At 39.4% G+C, this 22,671-nt stretch overlaps 1 protein-coding gene across 1 annotated transcript; it reads left to right on the forward strand.

Annotated features, from left to right (window-relative positions):
- Positions 1–826: 826 nt before the first annotated feature.
- On the forward strand, positions 827–21,643 carry p2rx7 (purinergic receptor P2X, ligand-gated ion channel, 7). Its single transcript, XM_038306506.1, has 13 exons — positions 827–1,135; positions 7,523–7,670; positions 7,761–7,832; positions 8,269–8,341; positions 8,817–8,913; positions 9,735–9,815; positions 12,486–12,621; positions 14,670–14,806; positions 14,963–15,053; positions 16,428–16,493; positions 16,706–16,810; positions 16,877–16,984; positions 20,201–21,643. Exons 1-13 carry the CDS (start codon positions 1,014–1,016, stop codon positions 20,687–20,689), a joined length of 1,725 nt encoding a protein of 574 aa, XP_038162434.1. The 5' UTR covers positions 827–1,013; the 3' UTR covers positions 20,690–21,643.
- The last annotated feature ends 1,028 nt before the right edge of the window (positions 21,644–22,671 follow it).

Here is a 22,671-nt window from a genome sequence, read left to right on the forward strand (position 1 = left end):
TCCCTACACATTTTACAGATGACTGTGGTTTGTTTTTTGTCCGACTTGCCATAACCGAAATATTGCCAAACTGGTGAACTACAAAAAACCTTTCTTTGGAACAATTTCCTCCGCCTCTCCTTGCTGCATCTTCATGTGCTCTGTGTTGTGGTCTGAGAGGGCGGCCCTTTGTGACGGCGTGCCTGGGTCCGCGATTGTGATTGGTTGGGAGAAAGTAGTGACTAGCATAAACCTACATGCTAGGCTACAATGAGAAGGAAGGAAAACTGCGTTTCTTTATTGAACTTTTATCGACTCTCTTTTTTTCTATTGCGCCACATGTCTATCGATCGATATATATCGTTATTGAATTATCGCCCAGCCCTAATAGGACCCCAATAATTTCACTACACTTACTATAGCTACTTTATATTTTGTACAAAGTTTATATTGGGTTTTTAAAGTAATTTACTTTTTATTTAATTTATTATACATTTATTTTAATTTATTAGTTTATTCTTTACTTTTATTCTTTTATATTTTCCAAAATAACAAGGTTGTTCATGTTTAGAACATTTGGAATAAAAAAAAGGTTTTATTTAATACATTTTTCATTGGTGTCAGATTATTTACAGCCTAACATAATGGTGATGAACACTGGTCATTAGGGCCCCCTAGGATTTTTTGCTTGGGGCCCCCACAGACTCTAGAATCGCCTCTGATTATAGCAGTGCCATAGCTCTCTGTGATTGATTAGTAATATCAAAAATATTAGTAATATAAAGATATTTTACCAGGAACAGATTAAATTTGTTTGTTTGTTGTTGTTGTTGTTGTTTTTAACTTTTAGTTTCAGGATTTCCGTTGCAAATGAATATATTTCCATGAATTTGATTTAAAGCTGCAGCAGTAGATCCTTTGGATCAGATGCAGCGGTGCATGTGACCCGTTCTGCACAGGAAGACCAGTCAGACCGAGGTTCCTCCTGCGGTTCCTCCTGCGGCCCCAAAGTTCCTCCTGCGGCCCCCATCAACATGTCCTGCTGCGACCCGCTGGGGCTCTGCCAGTACCAAACCAACAAGCTGGTCCGGATCAGGAGCTTCCGGCTCGGTTCGCTGAAATGGAGCCTGAACGGAGCGATCCTGCTGGTCATCTGGTGAGGAATATTTCACAGCCACGCATCTTCCTCCTTAGAGCGCCTCACTTTCAGCTTAATGCACTTTCACTGGTTCCGTCTGGATCATTTTCACCGCTCAATGCTTCAGAAAACGGAGTTTAAATTCCCCACAGCCTGAAAACACTGCAGTCATCAAACAGTATCTGCAAACGTCTCTGTTTTATTAATTGACTGTTTTCTATAAAAAAGACTCTTCGGCTTAGCGCGGTGCGGTGCAACTCAAAAAAGAAAGCAAATAACAATAAATACACGTTTGAAACTACTTTTAAAAACATCCGTCCAGGGCCGTACGCACAAAATACTGAGGTGTGAAGCAGGGGCACCAATTAAAAATCAGCGAATAAATAAAACCATCAACCAGTAAAGATCCAGAGACATTTTTAATTAAAATCTGTTACTTTAAACAGCATTTAACACTGAAATTAATGTTTTGATAACAAAAAAATATTTAAAGAAAATAGTAAAATTCTCAATTTTAAAATCTAAAGTGTGTTTTTGAAGTAGAGAACTTCAATCATTCAGTTGCATATATAGACAATTTCCTGATTCACATATTTTATAAAACACCTGAACTGATCGTTTTTTTTCCTTTCTTTTTTCTGGCTTAATGAGAGCAGTGGGCTTTATGCTGCCCTGCAAGGCTTTAAACCTGGGTCTGAATGGAGACAAAGCCATTCTAAAGCACATATCAAGGTGCTCATTATGAGCCTGGACTGATATTTATTTCTGATTCTGTTCGTGGTGGAGAATCCTGCTTAAAAGCAGCAGGTTGAGCCAAACATACTCAAAATGTGCAGGATCATCTTTGAGCACCATTTAACTTTTTTCACCAGTTCACCACAGTTCTTCCAGCAGTCCACACTTTCTCTGCTCTCTTTTTCTCATCTTCTTCTCCTTCTTTCCCATTGCCCGGCTTGCAGCAGGTTTGCCTGCTGTGTCTAAAAGCAGCAGCGACCCAGACTGACAGCAGCTCATTGGCTAATTTGTATCACGTGTAGCCTGGTCCTGGACGCTCTGGAGGGCTTTAACATATTAACAAGAGAAGCGGAGCAAGGGAAGTTAGACACTGCCATCGGACAGCATGCGGCAATATATAAATGTTCTAAATCATTGGCTAATTTATATCACGTGTAGCCTGGTGCTGGACGCTCTGGAGGTCTTTGCCATTTTAACAGGAGAAGCAGCACTATTAAAGTTAGACACTGTCGTCAGACATCATGCGGTAATTTCTAAATGTTTTAAATCAGGTTGGTATTAGCCAGAAAGGTGGGTCCGGACCGCGGCCCGCTAATCCGTGACCTCTGCTCTAGAGTCAGAACTTCTGGGTGGGTTCGGCCGCTTGTCGCCCTAGAGATGTTTTTAATTCCATTACAGGGGCGGATCCAGGATTTTTTATAGGGGGATGCGCACCTTAGGTTAATGTCAAGACAACATGAAACTAAATGACAGAAAAATGCCTTCTTTACTCTATATGGGGAAGCGTGTGTGGCGAGGTCGTGTTTTATTTCTTAAAGAGGTGTTTTTCTTAAGTAATTTGACAGTTAGTGTGGAAGTTGTGGTTGATCTTGGTAGCAGGCCGATTGATAAACAAGTCCACGCTACATAGATGATCTAAAATGGCCGACCAGCGTCATCACAGAGATGGACTATGCTTTTTCACCTCTCGATTCTTACTTTTCATGGCTAAAATAATAACCTTTGGTGGATTATTATGACACGTGAGTTTATCTTCTGGGAAAAAAACATGAAATTACTACTTTTCTGTGGAGTCTTACAGATAAAACGTTTTTACCATGATCGTTTAACACCCGGCCAGCAGAAGAGATGATGTACCTTGCATAACTGAATAAGCCAATATTGCACAACTATGGAGTCAGAAAATGGTCAAAATCTTTGTAAACTGATAAATCTTAGTTGAAACTGAAAAAATAAAAGTTGAATGAGGGAAAAAAATAGAATAATGATATTTAATGTCAATTTTTTTTACCTAATAATGTGAGAAACTAAAAAAGCAAAAATGAAATAATAAGAATTATATCAAAATTAAGATTACTATTTTAATTCCACTTTTTCCTTTTGTATATTTTCTTTATTTCAGCTTTAGGTTTTATATTTTCAGATTCAAATCCCTTTCTTTCAGTTTCTTATCTTTTTTTTTTGTTTCAAATTCCTTTTTCAGTTTCAGGATTTCTTTTTTACACTTTTAAATCAGTTTTTTTCCACATTCAGATTTTGACCCAAAGCTGACGGGAGTGGGCGGAGTGATGACAGGTTGCAGCAGCGCTGATAGAAATATAACATATTTCTATCAGAATCCAACTTTTGAACGGGTTCAGTCATAGTATCTTCCTTTTGTAGTACCTGCTCTCCCTCTATCTCTCCTCTCTGCTCCTCTTGCTGCGATGGACTAAGAGGAGCTCGGTTTGACTCAGCCTCACTATCCTGTTTTCCCTGTAGTGAAGAATAACGACAAACTCAAAAGCTAAATAACCTAGATGAAGCTCATAAAAAATGAAAACAATATTCATTTCAACATCATATTTCAACTTAACATGAAATGAAACTAACTTAGTTCCCTTTTTCCAGACCAGCCCAGTGCCGAATAAAACAATAGTACATATAGCTGTTAAGTATAGATATTAAATAAACTAGATAAATATGCAAATTTAATGTATGTTAGGTGAATATAGGAGTCTACAACATTACAGTAGTTGTAGATAAGAACTTTTTAAACAGAGAAGTATGGCAGGAGCACTAGGGAGGTCAGACAGATGCTGGATCAGCAGTTTAGGTTCCCCTGAAGGTGAAGGTGTCCTGTTGGCTTGATATTATACTGAGGACAATAGTCAGTCACTTGTAGGTGGGTTCAGTGGTGTGCACCCTAGAAAATATTTTTATTCCATTATTTAAATCTGGCCATTTTTAGAGTTTTAGTCAGCAAAAGCGACATCATTTTGACTTTTGAAAAGGCAAGGTGGTTCATTTCTCTGTTCCTCTTTCCCTGCAGGACATTTCAGGTATTATAAAGTTGCAAATTATGTCATCTATCTTTTAAAGCTTCTATCAAAGCGGTTAGAAATGTTTCACAAAAGACATTCCAGTATAATTGAAATAAGCTTCCTCATATTTACTTCAGTATTTAAAATAGACACCCAGACCCTATAACTCCATTATGTTGATAATAGGGCCTAATCTGTTCACTCTTGTTATGGAGAGCCAGCCTTTGAACATATTTCTATTACAATCTTACACAATACTTCAAGTATCATGCAAGAAACCTTTGACTTTTAAAACCTATATTGTTCACTGGTACAGTATTTCGTTTTCTAGTAGCTGCTTTCCCTTTATGTCTCTCCTCACTGCTCCTCTTGCTGCTTGGCCCAAAGAGGAGCTTGGTTTGACTCTGCCTTTTCCTCCCCATCCTGTTTTCCTTTTAGTGAAGAATATCAGCACAATTAAAAACTAAACTGATGGAAATGAAACAATATGCATTTCAACACATTAACATTACATGAGATTAGTTTTGCTGGTTCCAGAGCAGCTCAATGTCAAAGTATGGAATAATAAAAAATAACTCTAAATACAGTAGCAGCCATTCAAAATGACACTTCCCAGTCAAACGGCAGGCGAATGGCAGCCCTTCCCTGCAGCTCCCAGTTAAATCCCCCCAACTTCCAACCACAGGAGTGACCAACTCCTTCTCCTGGACGTGCATATTTATTTTTTACTCCGATTCCACCCTTTAACTGAATTACAGGGTCTGACCAGGAGAAGTTGCTTCTCTTCAGGTCTTAATTTCAACAAATCATGACAATATTTTAGCACAAAGATTGATGTTTAAAAAGGAACTGTAGGGGAGCAGCCAATGAGCAGCCAAGGACCCCTCAGGGAAAGTGGGGAAAGTTTGAATGGCTACTACTGTAAGTTGAAGTATAAATATCAAATAAACAATATTAGGGTCGTTAATAATAATTGTTTTGCATCGATCCAACAGCCGGCGATCCGATGCATGATACACGTCCCTAAAAGTATCAATTCATGTTTTTTTTTTCGTTTTTTTTTTTCTCCTGTCTATTTTTATCCATTTGCTCCTGGACGTAATTCTGACTCCCGTGCTGCAGTGGCGTTAAAACTGTTTTGTCCTCCCACCTTGTTTCCTTTAGCCACTACCCTCTTTCTGCTTGCACGCACACACACACTTGATTAAACAGTAGGCAAGACAGACATGGCGGATTCTGGAGTATCGAAAATAATCGTGTCGTTAGGTCAAGAAATTGAGGCTGAATCGAATCGCCCTGATGGGTGTGATTTACACCTCTAAACAAGATAAAATATGCACATTTAAGCAATTATATTAATGAATAAATATAGGAGTCTACAACATTACAGCAGTTGTAAATAAGATAGAGCCTTCTGAGGCTTTTTGAAGGACCATGATGACTCTTGAGTAAGGGCAACTCGCCACTGAAAATTATTTTTAATTTGGAAAATGATTTTGTTTCTGCGCACAACTTCCTGCCCTGTGTGATCTGCTCTGTGCCATCTTGCTGCATTGAGCTCCAGCATCCAGAAGAAATATAAAACTGGTTCAACATCCAACACCAACATAAACGTTTCATTTTCAGTCGAAGACGTCGTGAGCATATCAGTTGCATAATGAATGTTGATTCAAATGGTGTAAACTGACTGACGACCGGTAGCGATGGAGTTAAAGATGCCGTAGGAGATCTTGGAAAAAATGGTTCCAGCAAGCTATATTTTTGAACATAACCCAACCATGCCTCTCCCTTCAGACCAGCCCTCGAAACCACGGCTTCAAAGCACATGAACGCGCATGCTATCTGCAGCCCGTCTAGAGCAGCAGGAGGAGCGCTGATGATGCAGAGCGCTATGATCACTTTAACGCCTAAATTAACTTAAAATGCAGAAATCTGCCGGCAAAACATGTTCACTTTTATTATCCTGGTGTCTGCAGTTTGGATTAAGGACATGAAAAACACCTTCCAGCTACGAGAAGGCGACCGGGCCATAGGCTGCTGATGAATGGGATTCCTAGTGACAGCGCACCTCCGGTGTACGGGGGTCTGAGCGGCTCCGACAGAAATAATATTTGAAGACAGGATGGTAATCTGGATGAAGTGACTGCACTGACAATGTTTTCAGGTGGACTTTCTCACTTCAAAATAGATTCAAACTACTTTTTACCCACTGATCACAGCATATATAGCTGCCATTGCCACAGGCAAAGAAAGGATAGGGTAGCTCCGCCCAGCGCGCATCAGACCCACTTTTTCCACCGTGCAGCTGGAGCAGCAAAGATGCTTCAGCCGCGCATCAGATCTAAGCCGCGCATCAGAACTAAACTAAGCATCGAAAATGAAGCAGCATGCATATTTTTGCTGCTATTGCTGCTTTAGCTGTGTACATACTATAACAGTGGCTAGCTTCTAGCCATGGCGTCCTGCACGAGAATTGAGGGGTCAATTCGTTCATGTGTCAGGGTACAAGCACAGGGGGGAGGGACAAGCAGACGACCATGATTGACGTGTCAGGAACCAATCGTGTACAACGGACTGTCTTTTGTGATTGGTGGACGTAACTCATTGATTTCTCACCATAGCGGGACCATTTATTTTAGTTTCACATCCAGACCTTCTATTTCACTGCTTGCTAGCGAGATCTTTAAGCCACGTGGTGAAAAATGCATCAGAAACAATATCCTACTGCACCTTTAAACTTTGGTTCAGTCTTTCTTTCCTGTCTGAGTAAATCGCTGGGCTTAAATATTTCCTCATGAAAATGCATGTTTTTCTCACAGTCATCTACAACTTAAACTGGTCTCCTTCTTCTTTCATACCTTGATGTGCTCCTCTTCCAATGACTGCCATGACTGACGGACTCAATAACAGCTTCTGTAGCCTGTGTGTGGCAGTTACCATAGCGACAGTGTGTGTTGACGATGAAGTGCAGCATGTATTCGTTAATCTGACAGTAGCTCTACAAATATAAAACACATCACAGCCTTGTGGGAGATCTAGATCATCATCCTATAGTCAGTTGCTCTGTAATATATTATAGGTTATATATCACAAAATAATAAATAATAAAAAAAATACAGAAGAAATGGCCTTGATGTCCTCAATGATAGTTACGGCCCTGACTGTATGCGTTCTTTTTCATCTCAAATACTTTGAAGCTGAGCTTATCTGCTTAGCATTTCTCTCCTATAAAAGGATCTATGGCTTTGAGTATTGATCTGATACGATATCAGTACAAACAAAATGTGCATTTAATGCTTATTTTGTGGTGTGGAATGTCAGAAAGGGCTTGATAAAGTAATATTCCTCATTTGTTTATATTGCACAGTATCATGATGCTGTGGAACAGGAAGTACCAGGAGTTCGACCAGGTTGTGAGCTCCGTCACCACCAAAGTGAAGGGTGTGGCACAGACACCCGTACCCGGGGTCGGTGACATAGTGTGGGACGTGGTGGACTACAGCGGGCCTGTTCAGGTGGGAGTTTGTTTTCTTGGATTTGAAGATTCTTCCATATTCATCAGTGAACAGCTGTCCAAAGACCTTTATTTCTTCCTTTTTCTTTAGGACAAAAACTCCTTCTTTGTGGTGACAAATGTTATTGTGACAAAGAATCAGAAGCAGGGAAAATGCCCAGAGGTACTTTATTTTTAATTTATATGTATTTACCTTATTTGGAATGAATATTGTACCTGTGGTGCTTTTCAAGCCTTTGCTTAATGTAGGGGAAGCGGATGCAAAGAAAACAAAACAAGCTGAAATTATATATATATATATATATATATATATATATATATATATATATATATATATATATATATACAGTATATGATAAGGTTTTATATAAATCTGCTGACCAGGAGCATATTAAGACTTCCAGTCCTCCTGTATGGAGATCAGGTTCTTACCATTCAATGATGTGTTTGCCTTGTTTCTTTTTGTGTGGGAAATAGTTCAGTGGTTTCAATATCACTCACATTTTAACACATTTTGTTTGATTTAAAGCTCATAGTGTTCAAAGGACTCAACACCATAATAAGCCGAATCCGTGGTGCTAAACGTGTTTGTCTCTCAGGTTCCTTCCACGGGCAGACAGTGCCGCTCCGACAAGGACTGTGAAACAGGAGCCTGGGGCCAGCAGAGCCACGGTAAACTGACTTATTTTACCTCACCTGCTGCAGGTCATGTATAAAAAGGTGATGCAGCCTCTGTGTTGCATCGTCTGGCATTTATTCACAAAGATGTAGGCATGCTACAGCTGCTCCAGAAAGTCACACAGACATTTATCTGCTGCTAGAAATAGTTCATGTTTAACTTGGAAGGACTTTTTATTTATTTAGATTTTTTAACAAAATTTTAACAAAATTCAATAACCAATAGTTTGGGTCATGTGTCGACTCTGTACCGTTTTTGTTGGTTAGATGCTGAAAAGTTTGGGAACCTCTGCAGCAGATGACCACTCCCACCCTCACACAGCTTCTGCTCCACCATCTTTTGTTAATGACTTTAGAGGAGGAGAGGAATTTCTCATGGCTGTGTTTCTACTGCTCGGCTGTAACTCTGCAGTCAGCTGCTGGACTCGACCATAAAACAACAAACCCAGGACGTTTTTTTTCTCTGCAGGGGTTCAGACGGGATCCTGCGTCAAGTTTGACGTAATGAAGAAAACCTGTGAAGTTTTTGCGTGGTGTCCGATTGAAGCCCAGACCACCCCTCCAAGGTCACAGAGTGTTTATTTCTATACACTTGATATGAGGAAACTGAATCTATTTGAACCTTTTTATCTGAAAAAGCCCTTTACTCAGTATTTTCTTTGTGTTTTTCTACTGTACATGCTGTGTAGACAGTGGTTGTTCATAGAGCTGAAACTAACAATTATTTTGCAAATCAATTAATCTGTCGATTATTTTTTTCTTTTAATCGATTTATAATCTGATAGCCGAAGGTTACTTAAAGACGATTTTTTTTTTTTATCTTAAAAGCCAGATGTTTATGTATCTTTTTACAATTTTGATATAATAACTGCTCTAGGTGGGTTTTTCGGTCAACTAAAACCAAAATTGTATGTACAACTGCACTATAATAATTTCAGAAAATGTTTGGAAATAACAAGGTTTCATCTTAAAGGGACTCGAAGCAAAAATGGCTTGAATGGTGACGGATCAAAAGCCGTTACATGTGGGGATGGAAAAGGTCTGGGTGCTGCTGCCCTTCTCCAGGTGTCTACTGGGCAGGTCGCCGGTCAATCGCAGGGCAACACGGAGACAAACAACCATTCAAACACACAATCACATTTAAGAGAAGCCAATTAACCTATGAGTCCTGTTTTTGGACTGTTGAGGCTTTCAGACAAACAAGTGATTAGTAATTGCAAGTATTTTAAGGACGTGAATATAGTAGTTGCCCTCCTGTAGATCTGTCCAAACTTCTATGAAATAACAGGATTAGTTTGATTTGAAAAAAAAAATCAAGGCTATGTCAGTTTTTATGTAAGACTTTTTTCACAGTTTAATGTAATAAAAATGATTTCCTCAAATGTAGGCCTGCTCTGCTGGCAGCAGCTGAGAACTTCACCGTCCTCATCAAGAACAACATCAGATTTCCAGCCTTCAGCTTCATCCGGTTAGTGTCCTCCTGAAAATGTGTTTTTCCTTAACTTTTTTTGATATGCTTTAATAAATTAGAAGCTACAGGAGTATGAAAAAGTTTGGGCATCCTTATTAATCTTGATTATTTTTATTTCTAAATATTTAAGTGTTTGCAACAGCTATTTCAGCTTGATATATCTAATAATTGATGGACACAGTAATATTTCAGTATTGAATTGAGGTTTATTGGACTAACAGAAAATCGTCAATATGCATTAAAACAAAACTTGAAAGATGCAAAAATATGGGTACCCTAATCATTTTATTGATTTGAATACCATTAACTACTTTTCACTGACTTACTTAAACACAAAATTGGTTTTGTAAGTTCATTAAGATTTGAACTTCATAGCCAGGTGTATCCAATCATGAGAAAATGTATTTAAGGTGGCTGGTTGCAAGTTGTTCTCCTGTTTGAATCTCCTCTGAAGATTCATCATGTGCACCTCAAAACAACTTTCACATGATCTGAAAACAAAGATTGTTCAACAGAGTCGTTCAACGGAAGGATACAAAAAGTTGTTTTGGAGATTTAAACTGTCTGTTTCCACTGTAAGGAACATGGTAAGGAAATGGAAGACCACAGGGACAGTTCTAGTTAAGTCCAGGAGTGGCAGGTCAAGTCAAATATCAGAGAGGAAGAGAAGAAGAATGGGGAGAATGGTCAAGGACAACCCACAGATAACCTCCAAAGACCTGCAGGTTCATCTTGCATCTTCAACAATTCAGCGCACTTTGCACCAGGAGAAGCTGTATAGGAGAGTGATGCGACAGAAACCTTTTTCTGCAAGCACGCCGCTAACAGAATCGCTTGAGGTTTGCAAAAGCACATTTGGACAATGCAGCTTCATTTTGGTATAAGGTCATGTGGACTGAGGAGACAAAGATTGAGTTGTTTGGTCATAAAAAAGGTGTTATGAATGGCGCCAAAAAAAAAAGTGTTCGAAGAAAAACACTTTCTACCCATTGTCAAGTTTGGGGCTGCGTTGCCAATGCTGGCACTGGGAATCTTGTCAAAATTAAGGGTCGCATGGATTCCACTCGATATCAGCAGATTCTTGAGAATAATGTTCAAGAATCAGTTACGAAGTAGAAGCTTCGAAGTAGAAACTTCGGCGCGTAACTAGTCCCGCACGGTTTGGCGGATCGGGCCCAAAGTTGGTACACACGTCGGGACCAATGGTGCGATCCGGGCTTGTATAAAACTTTCTCATTAGTCCGAAGGTTTGCGAATTATTAGCGAAAACGTCGCAAAAAAATCCCATAGGAAATGAATGGGGAGAGGTAAAAAAAAGCATAAAAAACAGCGCTTCACTGTGTCGGCATAAATTCACGTAGAAAAACAGTTTAAAGCTCAGTTTGTAGATAAATCCGTCATCTATCTAAAACTGAAGACGGTATGTTGATAACTGCTACGGTTTTTGTATAATCAGACCTCAAGCGCCACAAAGTTTTAGCAAAATCCACCCTTCTAGAGTGGAGAGACTGAAAAGCTAGAGTGTGAGGCAGCCGTTTTTTTAAGACCAAAAAACATTTTAAACTCGCCCTCACGGCCACATATTTATAGCTAGAGTCACCATTTTTGGTCAGTTTGTAGACTGAAATCTCTGGACCCACACAATGTCTTCGGAATTACGGTAGGATTAATACTTTTCCTTAAAAACCCTCCAGACCGACCTAAAGTCGATCAAAATCAGAGCCGTTTTTCATTGGTTTTGGAGCAGCAGTGGGGAGAAAAACGAATGACATTATGTGTTTTCAACTCGTCATAAATATTTTTCTGAAAGACACACATACACCAAAGTTGGCATAGTTGGAGTCGAAGGATGGCTGACGCTCACGGTGAAAGAATTTTTTGAATAACTCATACAGTTTTTGCTCAGCAGTCGTTTGTTCAGAGGACATTTTAAGCACCAGAAAGCTGGGTGAGAGGGACCTGCTGCAGCTAGCCCAATTAAAAGATCAGGTGTGAGAAAACGTTTTTTCTTTTTCTTTCTCTTCCCATTCAGGTTGTAAATGACCTACAGCCATGAAAGTTACTCCAATTGAAGACAAGATATAGCTGTAGCTTAGATAAAAATAATTTTTCAGATACCTTTTACGGTCCAAATCTACTCAGGCATTCAACTACAATGTTCTGGAATGGCCATCCCAATCTCCAGACCTTAATATCCTTTAAACATCTGTGGGATGATTTGAAGCAGGCTGTCCATGCTCGGCGACCATCAAACTGAACTGAACTGAAATTGTTTTGCAAAGAAAAATGGCAGTTGTTTTTGCAAAAGGAGGATCTGCTAAATATTAATGTCTCTTTTTTGCTGAGGTTCCTATATTTTTGCGCCTGTAAAATTTTGTTTTAATGCGTACTGCATATTTTTTGTTAGTCCAATAAACCTCAAGTCAATACTGAAGTGTTACTGTGTCCATCAGTTATTAGATATATCAAAATGAAATTTCTGTCACATACAACCAAATATTTAGAAATGAAAATAAAGAGAAATGGGGGTGCCCAAACTTTTTCATATGACTGTACACGAGCCTTGAAAAATACATTGGTTTAAAAGTTTATTTTCTACCAAGTTTTTTCATGAAGGTCAGTTTCTTCTGGCATTTTGATCCACTGACTCTAGAATCTGTTTCCCAGTCGGAACATCCTTCCCCAGATGAACGATGCGTATCTGAGGAGCTGCCACAGAGGGAATGACTCTCTCTGTCCTATCTTCAGACTCGGAGATATGGTTCGAGAGGCCGGGGAGAAGTTCTCCGACATGGCCGTGGAGGTAGGGATGTTCTGCTTAAACCGTCCTTCCTCTCTTTGTGGCTTAAAAATATGTTTTGAACATTTTTAGTTGGATGGTGTGACTGTCGAGCCTGGCATTTGTTACTTTTTCCTCTTTGGGCCCCTTTTTTGTCATCAGGGAGAAATGAAACTGATGGTAGACATAAAAAACAGGAAGACACCATCTTCAGCTTTCGCTGACAAATGGCAGTGCCATTCTATGTTTAAAGTTAGACTATACTGTGTTGTAATCTCTTTATTATGATTTCCTACATCAGTATATGGTTTACTTTATTTGTCTTGCAAGGAGAAATTAATTGTCAAAACTACTCTCAGACTGGCTGCAAAGGTTGAGAAAGGTGCAAGAGATATTAAATTAGGAAGGCATGAAGACATCTATATATAGGTTTGCCCTTTAAATAGAATTAAATGTGCACTGGTGGAGGAGGTGGTGGTCTTCTCCTAATCACAGTAAATCACCGTACTCTTGTTGCCGTTTAGGCGCGGTTGGTTGCACTCACACTAATCCACAATATAATAATACTGCATGTATCTTGACTGGTCAGTGAGATATCAGGGGTCCAGGCAGTAGGATGTTTGTCCTCTCTGGTTTTCTTCCAACTCTTCCTGCAGCAGTGCCAGTCTATTGGTTTTGAAAGCTAAGGAGAGGTCAGAGTTCATGACTCTCCTCTGCAGCAGGTAGATCACTGTGTCGTTCCAATGTTAGGCTGATACACAAACCGCAGTGGGGTCTCTGTTTGGTTCACTACGGTGCAGAGATGGCTTAGAATGAGGCGCTGTGGTCTTCACGATAGTCCATTAGAGTAACAGTTTAGTTTGTCTCCCAACTGCTGTTCTCCATCAGTGGTCCCACTGGCATCCTGTCCAAACCCAGATATATTCTAATCCATCTATAGACATCTCAGACATCTTGTTTGGCCAGCAGCTCCACCATCTTTCTCTAATACTCCTTATCTAGTATCTCAGACATAATGTCTCCCCACTGCAACAACATTCTATTGGTCTGATTTTACCTTATGTTTGTTCTTTCCCTCAATTAAGAATCAGCAATTTTTTTTTCCTTTTTTTACGCTACTAAATATAATTTGAAAAAAGTCACATTGAAAGATTTATCTGATCTGTTATCTTTGAAATGGAGGTCTTCAACAGGGGGTCCTTGGAGGTACTGTACGGGGGTCGCGAAAGTTTTGGTTGATTAGACTTTTTTCTTTTTTTTTTTATATTCCCCCTGCAATTTTTCCACTAATTGAAATGTCTTCAAATACGCATTGACATGAATTAAACACACTGCAGTAAACAGATAAATGGAGGCAGAAGATGTCTTTCAGTCATCAATGCACACATTCAGTGACACACAGGAGATCTTTCAAGCTGGGAACCGTTTCATTCACAACACCTTTCCCATTAAGCAGGAATCAGAATCAGAAATACTTTAATAATCCCAGGGAGAAATTATTTTCATTATATGAATCCATCTGTAATAGAGTGACTATAGGACCAGTTTGATAATAACACAATTTCATACAATATATTTAATTAGGGGGTCCCCGCTCCATCTCACCAACAGTTTGGGGTCCTTGGCCAGGATAATATTTAAGACCCCTGCTTTACAGATAATTGCAGTCTTTGTAATTGGGAAATATGCTTTAAAAATCAGGAAAAAGAAGGTATCTGTGAACAAAGCCTGCAGTTTAGGGAAAAACAACACATTTCAGTTATCTTCATTGCAAAATACCAAACCAAATAGTATTCGGTTTAGTATTTAGTTTGGAGCTAAATATTAATTTAACAAACTAAATATTCAATTTGTAAACTAAATATTTATTTAAAAAAGAAAGATTTTCATAAATTAGTGAATGACATAGTGCAAAAATGACTTGGGGGGGGGGGGGGGGGGGATAAACCCCTTATTTTTCTCTGAAAATACGCTAAAGAACCATAAATATTGCTCCTAATCATAGAGAACAGCCCCCAAGGCAAAATGTTTATATTTCAATAATCTGAGATTCTTTCCCCCATTGATCACAGGGGGGCGTCATCGGCATACAGATCAAATGGGACTGTAACCTGGACCGGCTCATGCAGCGCTGCCTCCCTACATATTCCTTTAGGCGACTCGATGAGAAAGAAAACAACAAGACTCTGTACCCAGGCCTAAACTTCAGGTAAAGATCATGAATTCACACCTGGTCAACATGGAAACCATGAAAATAGCTCATAAACTTAGCAGGATCCATCTGAGGAGCATCAGCTAAGGAATATGAAATCTGTCAGGTTTAATGTAAACGAACACGATTCCTTAACCCATCTACTCTCATCAGGTTTGCAAAGTACAACATGGTGAATGGCGTTGAGGAGCGAACGCTCTACAAAGCTTTTGGAATCAGATTTGATGTCATGGTGTTTGGACAGGTTGGTTCAATAAAAATTTATTGTTGCTTCTGCACTGGAAAAACGATCTAGAAATATGAAAAATGTCTTAAATTAAGTGTATTTACCCTTAATTTGAGGAGGTAAATGAGATGATTTGCCAATGTAATGAGTATTTTTAAACTTAAAATAAGATATTTAGATAAAATGCACTGGAAATAAGGCAAAGTAATTGTGTTTTCTTATTTTAAATGTAAATTGTCTTGTTCCATTGGCTAAATGTCTCTTTTTACCTCCTCATTTCAATGTTTTTTTATCCAGTCTGTTCTTTCATTCAAGTGCAAAAAAAAGTCAATAGCAAAAACAATTTAATCTTTATCAAGCAGACTTTTTCTTATATGTTCGAATGTATTATTCTTCAAGTATATTTTCTTTATCAGATTACTAAGTAGTGTTTTTATTAACCATCACATGGTTGAGTGAAAAACAATCCAGCTCATTGTCTGGGATTCATAGCGTCTTTTAAAAATGTGAACTGAAATGCAAAGAGGTGCAGTGCATTCAGGTATACAGCCTTCAACTGAGTTTTTATCTGAATAATGTCTCCGACCTTTCATACAGGTCAGCTTTTTCAAATTGTATGACTAAAATGTATCCTGTCAGGGAAAAGGATTTAATGTGTCGCTGAATTAATAAAGATTTCCTCAGATTCTGTTACATTTCTAGCAAAACATTTTGAACTATTGGAAATGTTGCTCTGTTGAATACTTGTGTGTATATGTTATCTTTAGACTCTGAATTCCTAAATATGCACGAGGGTATCCAAAGCACAACCTTGGAACAACACGCACCCCAGGAATGATTTTATGCGGCACTTACTGTCAATTAAAGGATGGCATAAAATTGTTTGTTTATACAGATAAAAATTGTTTGGGTATAAGCACTGATTGAAAGACTTTCAAGAAAAGATATAGGCAAATATAAAAACAAACAAATTTTACTATGTAAAATGTAGAGTGAAAAGTAGACTATTGTTTATTAAACATGGCTAAACAAGGCAATATTATTAATTTATTTTTTATTTATTTTTTCTCCAGCCGAACCTATTAAACACTCTTATGTTTTGCAAAATTAGACTGATTTTCTGTTTTATTGTCTCATTATTATTAAACAGTTACAACAAAAATATACTTTGCAATTTTGATTTTTTTAAAAATCAGAAATTCAACTGCAAATATCAACTTTTAATTTCTGCCAATAGTGGGTTGGTTATATTACAGTCAGATCCATTAGAAGACGTACTTTGTCTGTAAAATGATGGGTGCCGACGTTTCCGCCTTGAGGAACTCCTGAGCTTTCTGTTTCTAAAGCTTTGGGTGACAATGAAATGAAACCTAACGGTTTGTTTTGTTTCAGGCAGGGAAGTTCAGCTTCATTCAGCTCATCATCTACATTGGTTCAACTCTGTCATACTATGCTCTGGTGAGAAATCACACACATTCACTGCTAAACACATTCATTGATGGCAACAACAGATAGTAACGGATATGAAACACGTCAATCACTGATCAGTAATGTTTTAGACATGTCTAGAAAAACGCTTGTAAATCATTTTTCCAACTCTAGATTTTACGAAAGGGTCAGTATTTACTAAGGTTATACACCATTGCATTTTTTTTTTTTTATATCCTCAGACAACGGTTTTTATCGACTGGCTACTGGAAACCAGTTGCTATTCTGCAGAGGTTGGACAGAACTACTCTGAGAAGAAAGTGGAATCAGTTCAAGACACACAGCAGGTGACGATCTGACCCAGTGACTTTAGTAAGAGAAGTCCATCTACTCCAACTGACTCTGTGTTGCAGTGCATCCTCTGCGTGTCATTTGTTGATGAAAAGAAGCTTCGGCTGGTGAAGAGATCACGCAAGAAAAGTCTCCAAGACCTAAAACCGATGTGTGTTCAGCCAATCAAGGTAACCCATTCTCAGTAGTTCAGTAAGATATCATAGCAGGGCAGGTTCAGACCTGCATGAATCACTTCTAGAAATTTAGATTATTGCGTAATATAATCCCTTTAGTACTTTTTATTCCTCAGCTAAATTAATCCAATCATGATCAGAAATGTATACGGATGTTTTAAGGGTCTAAAATCGCACAAAATCAGCGGCAAAGAAAATTTCAAAAATGTCAAATCGATAGTGATGTTAAAAACATGATGAAGACTGTATTTATTCTATGTGCTTTTTACATTCCATGCCAGGATTTCTGATCACTGTTTAGTATAAACCCTTTTTAAACACAATTTATGGTAAATGTTCTTTGATTTTATGACCTAAAAGTTTATAAAAACGCAGAGTTATAGACTGGTTGTCAAGCACTGCTTTCCCTGATTGGCTGACTGTCTTTCAGATTGAGGCGAAAATTAAAACAATGTTATTATTTTGGTGGTAATATGTAGTGAAGATGACTGTTCTAGTTATGCGTGTTAAATTATGCATGCATTTTTTATTAACCATGAAACTCTTGGATAATTGTCAAACGACCTCTCACTTATTAGCTATAGCTCTCTTATTGTCACAAGTTCACATTGCAGGCCTTGATGCTCATTTCCAATTAGATATGGTCATGTGAACAGCCGCAGAAAAAATCTGAAGAAATTTGAATTGACCCTCAAGACCTGCAGTGTGAACATAGCCATATACCCCATTTACACTACCCTTGAAAAACCGATCCATGCTGAGACCGGTCCGAGCTCGGATCAGTTAACCAGGCTGAGCTCGGTTCTGACGACCGTTTACACATCACGCTATCTCGGTTCCTCGACTCCTTGCCTCCTAGTGACGATCTGCAGTATTACTGCCAGTATTAAAGGAGGGAATCAAGCAGTTGGTGTCGGTGCATCAATAGTTGTTTGCCAACCGCCATAAAACACAAGAAGACAAAGAAGGAGGGAATCAAGCAAATCAAAATGGCGGCGCCTGTCACATTCAGAAAGTTATGCTTGATTATTATTGCTGTACTTCGGTGTTTGCTTTTGAAGCCAATATTTAAAAAGTTGCATCGAGAAGATTAGTTTATAGTTGTTGTTCTTCTGTTTTGTGTTGGTTGGCAAGCAACTTCCAGAGGGGCATTACCACCTACTACTGGAACGGAGTGTGAATCGGGATGTGCAGCCAGACGGAGATGACGTGTTCTGCTCATGCACTCTTGTAATCAGAGATCCGAGCCAGCAAAAAGCTGAGCCAAGCCCACCTCTGGAACCGGTCTGCAGTTAGCGGGGTCCGGGTTGTGTCTAGGTCGGTTCAGTTCAGTTTGCTTTCCATTTACACACGATAAGTTATCTCGGTTACTGAGGTTTTTCAAGGGTAGTGTAAATTGGGTAATAGTGTCCCTGAAGTGACCCGTGTGCAGAAAAAACAATAACAATTCATATCAAACAACGCTCGGAGCAGAAGTGACCCACATGCACAGAGAAATAACACATCTCAGAAGCCAGCATCTATTAATGGATTTAAAGCTGTTAAGCAGTGGAAGTAGCCGAATGATACAGCAGACGATGCGAGAAAGGAGACTGAGAAGAAAGAGAGCTAAATTATTAACTATAGCTTTTGAAGCATCAGTAGCAGTGATATGACCTGTGAGAAATACGTCAGTGTTTTCGTGATATTTAACATATTTATCAAAATATATCACCCCTCAACTTTCTTTTGGATGTGCACCCAAATGTTTAATAACTCCAAAGTTTTTTCGTCCCTCCACTGTAGACCTCGGTCTATATCATGCTCCATGTTTGTTGTAATTCTTTTAGTTCCACGCTGTCAGCACAGGAACATCATCCTCTTACTTATTCCAAAATGGGCCAAGAGGTAGTCACATTTCAAATGATCCAAAACGTATCGGACTTAAAACCTTATACAGATTGGATTTGAAAAAGTCAGATTATATGGGATTATTACACAGTCCGGAACAATTTCACCTGCCTCACTTTACGGCAGAAAAAGTCAGATTTGGGCCACATTTGTCTGCTCTGTGAATGACCTGTTTGACCTGAAAGTAACAAGGAACTCTCAAAAGACTGGCCCAGAGCACAGCATCTGTTTTCTGTATTAACGTTTCGCTTTACGACCCCAAGCCAGCTGATGGATAAACCGACTCGATGTTCTCTGGTTTGTAGTGAGTGGTTCTGATCCAAATAGTTTTATCTTTCTATGAGGAAAGAAACCAGACATGACTAAAAAAAATGGAAACATGAGCACATTACCCGCGTTCTCCATTCACTACACTGGCTTCCCATCCCCACCAGGATAGAATACAAGGTCTCCCTCCTCACACATCAATGCATCCATGGACATGCCCCCCCCTAGCTCAAAGAACTTATCAAGCCACAGAACACGTTCCGCTCCCTTCGCTCTACTCACTCAAACCTGCTCCACACTCCCAGAACCAGACTCAGGACAATGGGAGATAGAGCATTTTGTGCTGCTGCCCCACGTCTGTGGAATTCCCTCCCTGACACCTTGAGGGCACCTCAGTCCACTGAGTGTTTTAAAAAAGGCCCTAAAACATTTCTTTTTAGCAAAACTTTTGGTCCCCCTTAGATGTTTCTTTTTTCTCTTTTAAAACAGCTTTTATTATTTTATATTATTTTATTTATTTTATCTCTATGTATTGCTTTTTTAATGCTTTTTTAAATGCTTTTTTGTAGCACTTTGAGGCCTTTTTGGTGAAAAGTGCATTATAAATTAAATGAATTATTATTATTATTATTATTATTAAAAATGTCTGATTTAGACTAAATGAAATAAAGTAGAGGTGTGAGGATTCCTTTTGAGGTGAAGCTCACATTATAATTTATTGTTAAACTCTTTAAATCCACTCACCGTCCAAACTGGAAAAAATTGGATGAATAAAATAATCTTGTGTACCTGAAGAGGAGCCCAGCATTTTACATTAAGCGGAAAAGAAAGGCTTTATTTTATCAGCATATGACTGAACTGCATATTTTCACATAAAAGCACCAAAAAAAAAAAAAAAAAAAGTTAAAAAGTTCCTGAGCATTTCACCTGCATTTACCTGATGCAACTTTCCTGCCCTCATCAGCCACTTCAATTCTGATTTGGTAATAAAAATCTCAGGTTTTCTTCTTCTGAAACTGCAGATTTCCTAAACCATTTTGTTTCTCCCAATAGGAGGACTCAGGCCACCTTAGAGCCGTTTTCTGTGGCTTACAGCCGGATGTCCATATGGACCATAATGCTCAGGTTCCTGTGGGCCAGAAACCAGACCCCGACCAGAAACTGCGCCGTCCAGGCTGGTGTCAATGTGGCTGCTGCATTCCCTCTACTGTCCCCCATGAACAGCTGTGCTGCAGGCGGAGTGAAGGGACCTGCATCACCTCGTCTCTTCCGTTTAAACAGCTGGTGTTAGGCCGTTCATTGCTGCAGGCCATCCTCCTGTACCAGGATCCTTTGTCTCCCCCTGTTGGTGGGGCTCAGAGTGCCGCCCTGCGTCATTGTGCCTACAAACAATACATCAGCTGGAGATTTGGGGTCCCACCTGATGACACCCATCCAGTTATCCCTAGCTGCTGTGTGAGTAGGATCAGGGAGGAGTATCCAAGTCAAGACGGACGGTACCGTGGCTTCACACCCATGAGGATGGTCTCCATTGCGCCTTAAAATAACACAGGGAAAGACAAAGTCCCTCTAAGTGAAAGATCTGCTAAAAGCCTCTCTTTTTATGCAACACTGGGAAATTAAAAAGAGAAGATGCATAGTTTCATTAAGTTTGCAGAAAAAAACTATAAAAACTTTACTAAACCAATAATCCTTCAGTTTTTCAGTTCCATAAAAGTATATATATTTTTTGTCTTTTTAACATTGTTTACAAATCCTGTCTTATTGAGGTAAAATTAGGGCTTAAAGCCTTGTGGGAGACTGTGGCTCGCTAGAAAGATTAGTTGCCTTGAAACTGTGGAGTTGTGAGTTTGAATCCAGCAGCTTATGTTAGCCAGGAGCACCCTTGAAAAGGAAAAAAAAAAGCTACTGCAAAATGAAGATATAATAAAAGGACAATGTTGATGAATGACGGCTATAGTGTTTGTTATAAATTGGAAAACCACTGTACTGCAAATCCAGATTTCTGTCTTAAAAACCCTTTCATTTAAGTGCTGGATCTGGCAGTGAGAGGGAAATCTGTTGGTTTGATAAAGGAGATGTTTGAGGTTACAGTTTCCAGATCAGCTGCTTTCTGAAGTAATTGATTTCATCTGCATTTCTAAGAGTCCACTATCTCAATTCTAAATTTTGAAGATGTTGCTCAAATATTTTGATCATGAGGGCACAAAGGGGCTCTTGAGATCTAGGGATGGACAAACCTGGTCAGAACAGTGTTTTGTTTTACTTTGTATGTAAGATGGTTGTTACTTTAAAGATCTGAAAGCAGGTTTTGCCGTGGCAAAATTGTATGTATGGGAACTTATATGGTGGGCCTGAAGGTTCACAGAAGCACAGAAGAGGTGAAATAAATGAGACTCAGACAACATTGGAAATTGCAGGCTTGTAATGTCTCTTATTTGTAAAGAACTTTGTATAAATACCATTGAAGAAGAAAAATAAAATACTTTAAAAAAAGTTTCTGTTTTTCTCGGTACCAAACAATCCACAGTAATGGATGTCTCACTATTACAATGGTTACTTCCAACCTTACCTAAGACCAGAAGGAGCAGGAGGAGGTGGAGCAGCTGGTGGACTGGTACAAAGCTAACAGCCTGATCCTGAACATAGAGAAGACGAAGGAGCTCATCGTCGACTTCAGGAAGAACCGGCCTTACCATGCTCCACTGCTCATCAACAGCTCAGCTGTAAAGGTGGTCAGCAGCGCCAAATTCCTGGGGGTGCACATCACAGACACCCTCACCTGGACTGTAAGCACCACCTCACTGGTCAAAAGGGCAAAGAAGCGCATGTACTTGAATGAGGAGAGCCCACCTTCCCCCATCCATCCTAACCACCTTCTACAGAAGCACCATAGAGAGAGCGTTCTGACCAGCTGTCTCAGTGTGGTGTGGAGGCTGCAGCGCCTCAGATTGGAAGAAGGTGAGGAGAGTAGTAAGAACTGCAGAGAAGATCATCGGGGCTCATCTTCCCTCCATTAAAGACATTTCATCCCAGCCGGTAACAACATCAGCGACCCCTCACACCCCCACCATGGTCTGTGCTCCCTGCTGCCCTCTGGAAAGAGGCTTTGCAGCATCCGCTGCAGGAACCAGCAGGTTGTGCAAAAGCTTTTTTTCACGCTGCCATAAGACTGTTGAACTGTTAAAACTCTAATCAAGTCAGAAATTGAGACTCTGCATCACACCTGAAAACATATTTGCACCACATAGGAAAGTTTCCTATCCCTTTTGATAGAACTCAACTCAGTGTTCTACTTGCACCAATGAGGAGCAGGCAGCCTGTTTCAGCAGCTCCCTTTATTTTCCTACTTTCATCTGTCTTTTCTATTATTTTATTATTTTCGTTTTTGGTGTTACCTTGTATCTAAGTACCTAGGTGTTCATCTGAATAACAAACTAGACTGCACTCACAACAGTGAGGCTCTGTACAAGAAAGGTCAGAGCAAAATCCTTCTGCTGTGGAGACAGGTCTTTTGGAGTGCA

This window comes from Cyprinodon tularosa, unplaced genomic scaffold, assembly GCF_016077235.1.
Source record: "Cyprinodon tularosa strain WSP-4 unplaced genomic scaffold, ASM1607723v1 ctg583, whole genome shotgun sequence".
Lineage (NCBI taxonomy): Eukaryota > Metazoa > Chordata > Actinopteri > Cyprinodontiformes > Cyprinodontidae > Cyprinodon > Cyprinodon tularosa.

Bases quoted from the DNA above. Each gene is read 5' to 3' on its own strand.
- p2rx7 (XM_038306506.1), top strand. From the start codon at position 1,014: ATGTCCTGCTGCGACCCGCTGGGGCTCTGCCAGTACCAAACCAACAAG. The intron at 16,494-16,705 runs GTGAGAAATCAC...TTATATCCTCAG, and splicing joins CTCTGTCATACTATGCTCTG to ACAACGGTTTTTATCGACTG. The intron at 16,985-20,200 runs GTAACCCATTCT...TTCTCCCAATAG, and splicing joins TGTGTGTTCAGCCAATCAAG to GAGGACTCAGGCCACCTTAG.